Source organism: Leuresthes tenuis, unplaced genomic scaffold (assembly GCF_036924035.1).
Source record: "Leuresthes tenuis unplaced genomic scaffold, fLeuTen1.0.hap1 SCAF_3, whole genome shotgun sequence".
Taxonomy (NCBI): domain Eukaryota; kingdom Metazoa; phylum Chordata; class Actinopteri; order Atheriniformes; family Atherinopsidae; genus Leuresthes; species Leuresthes tenuis.
In genome coordinates, this window is record NW_027325357.1 from 21,292,776 (window position 1) to 21,306,648 (window position 13,873).

Consider the following 13,873-nt stretch of genomic DNA (forward strand, 5'->3'; position numbering starts at 1 on the left):
TAAGAGTATGCCCTTGGTTGTGTGTGTAGATGAGTTTGAGGGTATGTTGGAGTTTTATACCTCACCTGTGGCGGCAGCGGAGCAGGAACCTCAGGATCTTGCGAGCAGCCTGGTTCTGTTTTTTAGTTAGGAGGCTGCTGTAAGCAAAGATGTGTTTATAAGACATTTAAATGACATACATAATACCTGCGTCTGTGTTCTCATGTATGTGAAGTACCTGAGGGAGTGCCTGTAGGAGCGGTAGTATTGCTGGATGAGGACCGCTGCTCTACGACTCTGCTGGAACTTCCTTTGTTCGTGAAAACTTCGGAATCGACTCTGGATCAGGATGGCTGCTAAGGTCATCCTCTTATAAAGTGCATACTAAGAGAGGGGACAACAGCATTGTAAAACCTTTTTTCTGCTAAAGATATACATGTTACTATAATCTTATTTCCAGTGCTACAGAGACCAACAAAATATGTCCAATGCTACTGAAATTAAATGACCTTTTGAGATGACCTTAACAATATTTCTAATAAATTCTATGATGTGAAATAAGTAAAAAGAGCGTTAAGCTTAATCATTTATGTACAGTACTATCAGTACATAACTCTGACCATACAACCTTAACCATAAGCTTAGTTTGAATATACAACACTAGTGAACCAAATGTGTTTCCTTTAAAAGCATAAAAGATATTCAAATATGGTACATGAAAAAAACAAAAAAACAAAACAAATGGTGAATCAACCAAAACACAAAACACATCATAGATTGATTCTAGCTGGTGATCTTACCTGCTTGTATCTTTTATAGCAGCGTTGAATCACTGTTGCAATTTCGCGTTGTTCCTGAATGGGACCCTGGAAAGAATGACAGCAGGAGTTTGTCTGAATCCCTCACATAAATATAGTCAAAGGGAGTCTTTTGACTTAAGTTTGCATTATGCAGGAGAGCAACAGGAGGAAAAAAATGGGTCACCGCTGGATTCAGGTGAATCATTACAACACAATGCATACCATTGCAAAAATAATTTCTTTTCTACTTGCCTTGTGTTTTCTGAGAGAATGCAGAGCATGCCTGATGGTTTCATACAACTCTCTTTGCTCAGCCTCAGTCATGGTTAGACAGGAGGAGTTTGTTTTCAACCTCTCCTCTTTTATAGCTGCACAGAGGAAGGAGCTCCACTCAAAGGGGGAGGATGGGACTTGATTAATATGAGGACTCTGCTGATCCTCCAGCCCTGAGAGTGATTTTGGTTTGGGGCTGGGAGTCTGGGGCTTGGACTTTAGAAATCTGGAGAAAAGGAGAAAGCAAAGCAGAAGTATGTGAGTCAAAATTAATTTGGGTATTTTGCTAAGATAGTTTGTAAAGTGCTGGAGTGACGTTTACATTCTTTTACTCACCTCTCTACCTCCTCAAGGTAACCAGATAGTAACCTTACATCACTGCTGATCCTAACATTCCCATAATCTGTTTCAGTGTCCATGGTCTGCTTCAGCCTATGTGTTGAAGCGTCCATGATGTGATCCGCTAGCATAGTAATGTCCACCTGAAAAATATGTAAAAGAGTAGTTCCTTAAATGTTTGTAACGCTCACTCTGTTAAACCTAAAATAATTACCTTTAAATCTGGCATCTGTTCATATGATTGTACTTAACTGTATGTACTAAAAATACTTCAAAGTATAAAAATGTCCTGATTTACCCTCAAACAAATTCAGTTCACATGAAATATAGCGCCAGTAAAGAACAAGATCAAAACTGCTCTCCATACCTGCAGGTCATCTGCGTTATCCTGATAGGTCAGCAGCTCTGTCTCCTCGCCCCTGTCAGACAGCACTCTCTGGCGCAAGTGAATGGCCAGTCGTTCTTTTCCAAGGATCCTCCTGGCTAGGCTACGTGGCCCGAGAGTCTGTCTCAGACTCCACCTGGTGCCCTCTCCAGAACCCCCGATCCTGGCCTGCAGGTGGGAGAATGGGGCACTGGGGAACTGAGGCCGACCGGGGCTGGAGTGAGGTGCATTCTGACAGCTGAGGTTAGAAGGTCGAGTTTGTAAGGTCTCAGCGAGGGGGGAACGTTGAAGATTAGGACTCAGAGAAGAGTTGAGATGGGAATTGAAAGCGTTGGTGCCAGGGGTTGAGTTAACAAGCTGTTGTTGGCTCTCGGGGCTGGGTTTGAGTCTCTTCGTTGGGGGTGGACCTCCTTGCTCTCCTTGGGTTCCCTGTGAGGGTCTGTGTCCAGTTTGGCTCCAGCTCTGGTTCTGGTTGTCTGGTTGGCTCTCTGTTCTGGTTCTCCTGAGCTCTGAGGAAACAAAGTTGATGAAAAATAAGAAGTCTCACAATGGCTTACCACACAAAATTTACAAACTAAATACATTATACATACACATATAGCTAGAAGTACCAGTTAGTTGTTACCGTTTTCACACTTTTAGCAGATAAGTCCACAAATTATCCCATGTTACTGGTTACTGATAATTTATCTAACTGAATTCTCAAATTAAAAGTGCACCATTTGGGAAATCAGAGTTATACGCTGAGCTTGATGCCATTCACATCTGTTAATTAAACACTGTTTGTAACTGAAAACAGCAAACAGTAAACATAGCTCAGCAAAAACTGTCTGAAGCCAACACAATCAGCCTGCCATGTCCTTTAAACCTACCTGCATAACATATTTGTTTGTTTGGTTTAACTATGTGCCCTAATATTTTCTACTTCTGGAGAAATTTCGAGTTAATCTGTACTTATGACTCCAGAGCAATAACACATCTGACTGTATAATCACATCGTCATTTTCTAACATCAGTTAAGATGATCGGTTGTACATGCTAGAAGGTAGATTTTGTCAACCTGGCACAGCACTGAGAACCACAATGAGAATCCATACACTACATAGTTATAGTTTGATGTTACAAAAATAGATAATAAATCCAAACCTATTAAATAAAAAATACAACCACCAGTTTAGTTACCACCACTGAGTTTAAATGAGAGACTAGTTTTTGGATTTTGTATGAGCTAGCCCTTTAATATGTAACTAAACACAGTTACCTTTTGGTGTAAGATATCATGTTTTTGCACCTGAGTTTGGATGAGGGCTGGAGCTTTTGCTTATTCCACTTGTCTGTGACGCTCCCCTCCACCTGTCGATCCAAGTATCCGCAGGCTGGCCCTGAGTTTGAGGACTCTGTTGCAGCTGCTCCAAGAGCTCAGCCAATCGAGTGTGGCCCCGGGATCGGGCTATGTTCAGCGGCAGTCGTCCCAGCGAATCAGGAATTGCTAGAGCTCGTGGGTCCCATTGGTAAAGCACCAGTGCTGCCTCAGTATGGCCCAGAGCACACGCCCACATCTGGAGACGATAAAAGAATTCAAATGTCACACACACAGGATTAGATGGAAACACACATCTACGTTTATGTATTGATTACTTACCAACGGGGTACAGGAGAAGTGGTCGACGTTGAGAGGATCCACTTCCAGCTCGAGGTCAATGCTGTCAGCATGCTTCGTGCTGCAGAGCAAGACAACAAATGTGAAAATGACTGGTTTGGTTTGTGTTCTCATAATGGCATGTTGTAATTCTGTGTTACTCACCGCCAGCGAATGAGTGTCTGGATGAGTCCTGCATAGCCCTGAGCTGCAGCCAGATGCAACAAGGTCATTCCTCTTGAGTTCTTACTATGGACGAGCTGATTGGAAGAAGCCCAACACGGCTGAGACATCATCTTTTCACACACCACCACCACGCGGCCCTCAAATGTACCTTGATCAGGAGAGATCTAAAGGATTGTAAAAAACAAAAAAACAAAAAGATAAATATGACAAACAATGTAAATCTCAGGAAATCCCCTTTCCAGTTGTTTCTGATTGCCCCAAATGTTTGAGCCCCAAAGAAGAATCTAGTTCTCAACATTATTACAGAACATGTGAAATCTTTTGTTTTTTTATAAACCGTTTGTAATATAAAACAAGGCAGTATGTTATCTTTAGACTGTGACATTTTATAACTAGCTGTTTTTCCAATGTACGTTTAAAGATAAGTTATATATCATTCAGTGTATATCAGATTGTTTCGCACAAGACTCCATCATACTATACAGGTTGTTGTTAAACAATATTCCAGTAAAGATGATTTAAAGGCTCGTAAATTGGTTTGAGGTTGTGGAGTAAAGGGAAATCTTCAACTTCACTCTCAATGAATCAAACTCAGTTTTCAAGACTTTTTTTGATCAACTTCTTTTTTTGGCTAATTTGTTTGACTGTGTTGTTTGTCTCATACACTTTAACATATCTGTAATGGGAAAATTCCCCCAAACAGAATCACTGCCTTACTTGAGTCTGCTGATCAGTGGCTCCTCCCCCCTCCACTCCTCCGCCCTTGGTTGCCATGGCTTCTGAGCTGGGGTTCTGATTGGTTATTTCAGCCATCCTCTGCTCCATCTGCTCCAAACGCTCTAAGATGGACATCCTGAACTGGGTATCTACAGAAATGCAGGTGAAAGGTATTAAATTTTTTTTCCACTGGCTGTTTTAAGTATATAAGTGTTATGCTTCAGAATAGCAAATCAAGAGAAGCTTAGACAGAGGGGCTCATCTGAGGGGGGGACAATAAATCAGAGCTGAAAATCAATAAATCCCCTGAGTGATTAGGGGAAGTTAATAAGCATATAACAAGTTTGCATGTGAGTGAGTAAACATTTAAAAACAAAAGTAGTTTTATCTCTATAGCCTGAGTGTGTGTGATTTTGACCCCTTGTTTTAATGCTGCTGCAGTTTTGCTGCAGTGCACATTATGTCATCCCACCTGCTGCTATCTTACTCAATTTTCTGTTTTCCTTTCATTTCCATTTTTTTTATTTCCGCTGTCTGCAGCACAGAGACTCAACAGAGGGGGTGGAGCCATGTAGGTTGCACAAGGGCTTAGGCTCCTCCCTTTTCACTTTGACCTAATACAGCTCAGCTGACTTCACAGCAAAATACTCAAATGACACACTGTCATACAAATAGAGATGCGTAAATACACTCGCACGATAAAGAAAGATACGTTTTCTGATCTCATAATAGCAAATACATTTTAACAGCACTTATGGTGAAACTACAGATGATGGGATCTTGTTCACTTTTATCTTTGTGGTTTGTAACCGCTGCTGAGAGACCTCAGTCTGACTGTCTACAGGATCATAAAAACTACCATGCTGATTTTCATGAAACTTGGCAGAGAAGTGGCGTATTGGCAAAGGAAGATAGAATTGCAGTGCTCATTTGTATGGAAAATATCCAGATATGAAAGTTGATTTGGTTCCAAATTGAATTATCACAGAGGAGTGGACACGGATTCCTTTTACAAAACTGCAACAGTTACTATCCTCAGTATTCAAAAGAATAAAAGATGTAATTAAAAGTAAGGGTGATGGAACACAACGCCTGTCTCCCAACTTTTTTTCCCCCAATGTTTTGCTGGCATCAAATTATACATTTATTGTACATTCTAAACACAATAAAGTTGATCAACGAAGGCGCTGATTATGAATTCCATTGTACTCGTGACTGTTCAATAGAAGTTCAAAGTTGCACAGACGGACTAAATGCCTGTGGATTTCACAGAATTGCTAACAAAAAGAAAAAAAAAAGAAAACATGCATTTACTGTCTTTATATTAATACATTGAAGTTCTACAAAAAAAGAGAAAAGAGATTAGGTTGTTTGAAATAGTAAGAAAAAAAAGTTCACAGCTGGTGCACCTAAAGGCCTTAAAGTAGCGTCTCAATTAATCAATAAACTAATCATTATTTTGTTATTATTAGTTTCTGAATAGTGATCAGAAGTTCTTATATATATTCAATTGAATATGAATGAAAAACATGTACATAAAAGGTTACAATAGAAACTTTCAGTGGTGCACACAAACGTCTTAAAACATTTAAAAGTGCACAACACAGAGTGAAGGCTACTGGATGTAACCATGCAGCCCCACATATGGTTGTGATTTTGTGGGCTCCTACAGGGGCAGTTTATCCCTTCTTTTGTTGTGAGAGGGCTCAGTGGAACTGTCCACTGCTCGTGGTGCTGAAACTGAACAGGTCAACAAGCTTAACGACCACGTCTGCACCAAAACAGGTTCCCCTGTGTAATTCGGTTCAGTCATCCAGCGTGATAACTTGTGGCATTTTCGTCTCTTTGTCTGAAATAAAACATGAGCCCACCATCAAATATTTTGACAAAAACTTAGAATGCAAAAGTAGCTAAGTCTCCATAGCCATTGATTTAACCAGCCGCAAGCCACATGTATGCCCATCAACAATGTGATCAAGAAAGGAAACTTAACGCAGCAAACAGCACACACCTGTACTCGAATAAATGAGCGCGTTTAGAAGTTAACATCAGTTTAAAAGCAAATAGGCTACGAACCCAAAGCAGCACGTCTCTCTATCTGCTGCTCTCTTTGTTCTCGTTCCCGCTTCTGCTCAACCTCCCGTAGTTTAAGGTGTGCGACGCACAGATCGCTACTCCAACCGTGCAAAACACAAATAAGAAAGGGAGGGAGGGAGGGGGAGACAGAGAGCAGCCTCTCTCCACGTTGTGTGTGTGAGGGGGAGCAGCGCTTCAAATCCGCCCGCCACACTTCGAGCTGCAGGAGGCTCGGTCGTCATCGGCAAAACAGACACAAGCTAAAAATGGGACAATGGCACTTTGGCAGTTTTGTGTACTGACGGGGGTGTAGAAAAAATATGTATGACTATTTTTCTCCAACAGAGAGCTTTGGCTCCCACATTTGAGGCCAAACAAAGGACTTCAGGGGAAACAGACAGAGCGCATAATAGTCAAGTCTCGCAATCTTCGCCCAAAGTCAAAAACACACAGCCTATATATAGTCTACGAGGTCGCAGAGCACACTGCAATTGGTACCCAACATTTTGAATGTCAAATGGAGCGGGACTGTGCCTTCATGTCCTTGCCCTTCATTCCAGCTAACAGCCAGCCTGCTGTGACTGAGCGCCGCATTGCCGCATTGCGCAACACATAGACGGGGGCGAACACAGGGTAACCTAGGACATGCCTTACCAATGAGACCCATGCGCTTCCAGACTGCAGTTCATCAGGAGAGATGTATTTACAAGCAAAAGCTGACCTGTGCAGACTGTGCAAATATTTGAAACTAGCCTCACAGTTCCAACCGAAAGAACTTTCAATTAAACATCTTACATCCTTTTTTTCTTTTGGTGTGTTTGATTGCTGTACAACGACCTCTTCAATTCTCATACAAATAACGTTTCAAACACCTAGATCCTTGATAAGTATCACTTAGTGTGTGTTATAAACATGTCTAAAAAAGAGAAAAAAAGGTATAAAGTTTTTGTCATTGTCAGCTATAAAGATGAGCAATACTGGTACGTGCTCACTTAACAGCGTCCTTACAGAATGTGTACAAGCAAAGATAGAAGGTGAGAACAGGAAAAAAAGCCTGTTTCTAGAACAGAAGAACACACATAGGACAAACATCAGTGGTCATGACTTGACACTGGCCAGTATCTGTGACTGAAGTCATTTATCAACATGACATGAGAATATAAAAACAGAGCAAAGCAGCACACAGCAACAGCTTCTGTTAGAGTTTCAGTGAAGAAATATATATTTGTTTTATGATTTTAGGGTTCACACTCTTATGTTCAAATGTTAACTTGTTTATGGTTTATCCTCACTGCTTCAGTTCCTCAATCACATATACCCATGACAGTAATGAAGCGCATGGACACTATACTATATCTTTTTGTCTATCGTGTGAGAGGGCCTTACATATAATAGAGTTTAATGCATGATGTCAGAATTTCTTTACTCCAGCATGTTATGTTATTATGTCATTTCATTTTTGCCCATCAAGTGGTGCTATGGTTTTATAAAACATGCTAATGAGTTAGAAGCAGTTGAAAACATCATTTTGCTACATGTTTAAAGTGTATTGAACTTTGTGGTTTCATATAAGACTCTTACCGACTTAAAAAATGTTATTGCACAAACATAGAAAAGTATCTGGAGCTGTTAACTCTAGAAAAACGTTACTAATTGTGGCCGCCACGCAGGCTTGTGTGTGCGTCAAACAGAGAGAAGAAGCAGCAGATCTAATTTTATGTTTTTATCTCCTGTTTTTTAGGAATGTGTGGTCCTGAAGACAGACCACCATCCTAAAACCGTTTTAGTGACACAATTTGTTGGAGTCCTCTTAAAAGCAAACCATATGCTAAATTAGGATCAACATTACACATGCTTGCCTGTCCATTAAAGTGAATGCATGTAGTTCAGACTTGTGCATTGTTGAAAATAATAAGGCTGACCTAAGATCGCCTTTGCAACTTTAATGGATAAGTGTTAAGTGATGATAAAGGTTAGCAACATTAAGCTGACACGTTCAGATGACTGGAAAGGAGTGCATGTGATAAAGAGGCTCATGATAACTGTTAACAAACACTATTATTTGGTCAATATGCAAATAATCGCTCTCACCATCCAGGGACAGCCAGTCATGCTGAGAAGACGGCAGTGCAGGAAGGTCGCGTGCCTTATACTCAAACACCACAGAGGAAGAGATGACTTCACCACCCATGGCCACCTGCAGCATCACCAGTCCTGTGTCGTGGGCTGGAAAAAGACAGATATCAGGAGACAAATACATGACAGGCAGGCTGTAATGAGCAGATGTGTGTGGGACATTAATCTCTTGAAGATTGAAGTCAAAGAACATTCAGAAAACGATCTTTCCAAAACAATATACTGCCAATATCTCGAGCTGTCTTGCAGCTTCCCCCAGAGCATAATAGGACTCATTTTCCCCTTGCTATCCCCATTATGGCATCTTTAAATATATTCTAAGCAGAGCTGAGTGCATTGCGTTCCTAGTGAATAGTGTCCCTTCTCACAATGTTCTTTTTGTTGTTCTTCTTATTGTCCCATATAAAAGGATCTGCATCTCCCGATAATGGGGCGCAGATGTAGTGGTAATAGGTCCTCTTTTTAGAAGATAAACTTTTCTTAGATATTACTGAATGTAGGCTGTGATAGTAGAGATAAGGTTTAAATTATTCAACTCAGTGTGTTGTGAGAGATGGTGTTTGTACACAGATGTTTTACCTGGGCAGTAGCAGCGCAGCACCCCGGGCTGGATGAGAGCAGCAGGGACACTGATGTGGTCAAAGAGACAACTGTACTCACTGCTCGACTCCAACCATGGACCTGTAATCAGCACCTTCACTCCACCCTGCGGTAAACAAAAAAAAGGTCTTGGTCTAGTAGCAAACAATAGCTGCCAAGGAAAGGTAAAAAGTATAACAATGAGTCAAATTCATACAACAAGATTCAAATTAGCTTTAAGTTTATGAATGACTCAATACGCTTACATGCAAAAATGTGTGTTTTCACACAGAATGTCTTGAAAATGTGTTTCTTTTCTAATTTCATCTGTGTCCAAACATGCATGCATGTGTTAATTACAAAGACAAGAAATTTGTGACACTGCAAGGGCCCCAAGCTAAACATGGAGGCTGTGTTACTCCTTACGTTCCTACATATCAAAGACATTTAAATACTCAGAATCACACTGACATGAGTTTGCTCCACTGTAGCAAAATATATGATAATACCCAAAATTATATTGTCTTTTAAGATGATTATGTTTTCTTCAGCTTAGAGAGATTTTTTTTCCTTTCCAAGTTCCAGTTAGAAATAATAAAAAAAATGGTAGTACTTTTAATTCTGGCAGAAAGCTGCTATAAAATACAAGATGAATTTAGATAACACAACTCCTATATGATACAGTTTCTTTCTTTACTGATAGTTGTAAAATGGTATTTTCCCTCATGTTTCATCATAATTCAATGACATAACTGCTGCCTGAGCTATTATAAGTGTTACAAGGGTAAATTAATGAGGCCAACCAGGGGAATCAGAGAAATTTCATTAAAACCCAATCAGCTGAGTCTGAAATATTTGGCCTCAGTAATGACCACATAGTGTAACCAAGCTGTGCTGAGTGTGATTTGAGCGGTTAACATCAGTACAAGCTACAATCAGTCATGAGGTGAGAGGACTAATTTTACTGAAGGGAACAATGATGAATGCCTAATGATAACCAGTTGGGTTTACTAACCTCCGGATAAGACCACTCTGGGGAGTAGTCTGTCACACCAAACAGCCTCCCAGTCTCCTGCAGCAGTCCCAGAGCTCCCTGTTCCACCTCAGAGCCCTGCAGGTGGCCGGATCCTGCACCCTGCTCCTCTCCTGCAACCCCCTCCTGGGGCATCAGAACCCCAGAGACCGCTGCCCCCACCCCACCCCCAGACCCCTCAACTGAGATGAAATCATTGATTAGATCAGAGAATTGGCTTCCAAAAGAAGCCTCAAATCCTTCCAGACTGATAGCTGCTCCTGCCCCAGCTGTCGTAGCTGACACCCCTCCACCTTGCTGAGGAAGTGGAGAACTGTAGAGTGCCCCCTCAATGTTCGGCCCGGCAGCTATTGACTGAGGACTGGCTACCACTGAACTATTGGTCCCCCCTGACAAGCTTACACCATTACACAGAATTTCATTTTCCCCGCCTCCACCACCTCCACCTCCACCCTCCTCTCCACCTCCAGTGTCATCTGTGGGCTGGAGGTAATGTTTGGTTTCAACACTTGTATAGGCCTCATGAGGATCCCCAACCTTGAGTAGTAACTCTCCTCCGTTCTTAGTGGGTTTGTCTAAGGCGCCAACCTCTTGATGCCCCCTGCTGCCCGGCTGGTCGACGGAAGTATCCTGTGTTGTCAAGGGGAAAGTGCCCACTGTTGCTGCTTGCCCATTCCTTGCACACATGGTCTGTTGGTCTGTGCTAGCTTGGTGGAGGTGTGTATGTGGGTCTCCATTAGTGACTGGAGAGTCTGTTGGCACCGGGGACAAGCCCATATAAGCCTTGGACTCTCCAGATTCCTGGGTTGCCTTAGTACCATTGGTCTGCAGCTGTGAGGCCTGGCCTGTCTGAGGGGAGGCTTGGAGGAAGAGGCTCGGGGAAGGGTGGTGTGCGGCCTGGGTCAGACTTGGGACACAGGCTGATGACATGACAGCACTGAAGTCCATTTGTTCCAGGGTAGTGCTGGGGCTTAGGCCAGTTCCCTCTCCGACATAGCTACTCTGGTTGGCCAGAGGCTGTTCCAGCGTTGCAGCTTCTGTCTTGATGTTGTTGACAAGGGCTGGGTTGTATACAAAGCCATTAGAAGAACAATGGAGCCCTCCATCATCACCATTGCAGCCCTCAGTCTTCCCTCCACCTCCTCCATATGTCTGGCCCTGCTTGGGATTGTTGAGGAAGCAATCAGGGTCAAAAGTCATGGTAGTTTCCGGAAGGCTGACCCCTCCACCAGAGTCCAGAGAGCTGGACAGAACCAACTCTCCCCCCTCTCCTAAGCCTACCCCTCCAGGAAAGGATGCAAACCTCTGGTTGTCAGGGGCAACAGCTAACAAAATACCAGTGGTGGTACTCTCATGGGCAGATGCCAGCAGGTGGGTGTGGCCAGCAGAGTAGACTGAGTCCCCTGTCAGTGTGGTGACCTCAGACATAAACACAGCAGTGCTCTGTGATAAGCCCGCTCCAATGGCAATAGCAGGGCTGTCAGCCATGTCGCTGGTAATTGACAATGGGGAGCTCTGGGTGGTATCAGGCACCTCCACCTGGTTAGTGGAGGTAGAGGAAGACACCTCCATGCTGCTCTGTGGGAGTAAGGAAGGTTTGGTTATCCTGCCATTCCTCCTCTCTCCTCCGCCTGCTCTGCTCCTGCCCCCACCAGGACCGGGCTCTGTCTGGCCTTCTGACACATCACTGTTCTGGACCTCTGTACCATCTGCTTCCTCAGCTCTCTGACCCGTTGCTATGCTGGTACCTACTGTTGTTCCCCCTCCTGCTGCTGCACCTGACTCCTGCTTGGATGAGATGATGCGCTGCTTGACACTGGAACATTTCTGATGCAGGCTGCTTCCAGCACCTGACAGAAGAGGCATCAAAACAAAGAAAGTAGCATTTAAGTCAATGCAAACTGACAATATTTTTGGTCCTTTAATTTTCCCAAGTTAATTTTACTAGTATCATTGCATTATCTCACTTACAGTTGACAGCATTTAATAGCACCCTCTAGTGTTCACAATATGCACTAGAATGAGTTAATGAGTACTTGTACAATGGCCACAGATGTATGTGCGATTAAAGCTTTGATAACACACATGTAAAATGCACAATGTGTCTATTTTGCAGAACAGTGGACTTCTAGCATTCAAAGGAAATTCTCTAAGACACTGTCTTTAATTACATTTTCAAAACTTAGCTGATTTAATTTCAGAGACAATATATGCGCTCATCTCCTCCCAGCAACAACAGAGGGATCAAGTAAATGATCAAGCCATAAGTACTAAGAAAAGCAAAAATAGAGAGCTGTGTGAATGAATTAGCACATGCGGTGGAGTGAATGTGAGAAATTAAGTGGTACTCGAGTAAACAGGCTACTTCATTTTGGGTAAATGTCCTTATCTGCCCTTCCAGACTACATCAAAAGATGGGTGAAATTACATAAGCGTGTGTGTCCTTGATTGTACTCAGTGATTCTGATTTATGAATAATACATGCAGGATATTTCAGGCTCCTCTGTCTTCCTTCACTAACTTTCCCCCCTTTCATGGTTAGAACTTGTATCTGCCTGTAGGTGGCAGCATGGCGCTAACTGTTGGAACCATCAAAATCAAGAAATGTATATCTGTAGAGCGCCTAGCTGAACAGGATGTATGTAGAACATAGTCTCTTGATATGGTGGCTTTTTGAAAGAGCAATTTCATCTTTGAATTTGCCGCTTCTTTTAGATGTGATATTTTATCCATTTTATACATCATATTTTCATGATTATTCAACAGATGAAAACACCATTTGAAATTGCATTTCTTTTTCATTTCACTTTTGGCTTGTTGATTTGTTTTGACATTTAGTGAGATGTCTGGGTTAGATAAGATATCTTTATTTCTAAAAACAACAATAAAACAAATAAAGCATACAAAATCATAATCACATTATCACCTCCAAGCTGAACACACTAATTTGAAGGCATCTGATTTCTCCCCAAAAGCCAGTAAACCAAACAATTAGAATACTTGTTAGTTTTTTTCTTTTATAATGATTATTTTAGCATGTCTCTGTACTTGAAAGCATCTTTAACACTATGATAAGTAAATTCTTCCATTCTATATAAGTGCATGTATAGAAGTATAATTGCAAAAACTGAGCCTAAGAGTTGATCCATGTGATGGCTGTATTTTCATGTATTTTACCAGAAGACTTTTAATCATATGTTGTTGTTGTTGTTTTAATCTTTCATTGCTGGTTGAGGAGGAGCTAATTTTGATTCTCTTTGAAGAATAATCTTCTGATTAATCTCCTCTCCATTAAAACAACCCATTGAAACAACAGATTTTCTAGGTTAGTGAAAATACTGAAAATACACAGTTTTTCGCAGTTTGTTACACACAGTTAATCAGAGTTGTCCACACCCCAAAGGGACACCTTCTCAACTGTCAAACCAATAGTCCATATCTAAAAGTTATCTAAAATAAATTAGGATGACTGAAGCAATCGAAAGCAACAGCAGCAGATCTTAACATCTGTGAAGCTGGAATCATTAAATATTTTTACTTGATGAACGACTTCAATGATTAGCAAAATAGTTGCCAATTAATTTTCTGTCAGTCAGCTAATTGACTAATCATTTCAGCTGTTTCATATAAACAGTTGGCTGATGTAATTAATGCCCAAACATCACATTTTAGTTTTGACTTTGTGTGGAAAAAAAAATTGATTTGAAAAGTGAACAGTTACTCAAGCCATC

The 13,873-nt window shown here is 41.6% G+C and overlaps 1 protein-coding gene across 1 annotated transcript in view; it reads right to left on the minus strand.

Moving 5' to 3' along the window:
- The window catches only part of LOC140303671 (calmodulin-binding transcription activator 1-like), a 52,044-nt gene that overhangs the window by 5,507 nt on the left and 32,664 nt on the right, over positions 1-13,873 (minus strand). Inside the window, exons 8-20 of the mRNA XM_072382525.1 lie at positions 10,125-11,992; positions 9,110-9,236; positions 8,486-8,620; positions 4,319-4,467; positions 3,581-3,765; positions 3,419-3,497; positions 3,068-3,335; positions 1,759-2,285; positions 1,389-1,534; positions 1,032-1,278; positions 780-845; positions 218-363; positions 66-137 (exon numbers count right to left, since the gene is read on the minus strand). Coding sequence (XP_072238626.1) covers positions 66-137; positions 218-363; positions 780-845; positions 1,032-1,278; positions 1,389-1,534; positions 1,759-2,285; positions 3,068-3,335; positions 3,419-3,497; positions 3,581-3,765; positions 4,319-4,467; positions 8,486-8,620; positions 9,110-9,236; positions 10,125-11,992 — 4,015 coding nt within the window. The remainder of the gene's footprint in view (positions 1-65; positions 138-217; positions 364-779; positions 846-1,031; positions 1,279-1,388; positions 1,535-1,758; positions 2,286-3,067; positions 3,336-3,418; positions 3,498-3,580; positions 3,766-4,318; positions 4,468-8,485; positions 8,621-9,109; positions 9,237-10,124; positions 11,993-13,873) is intronic.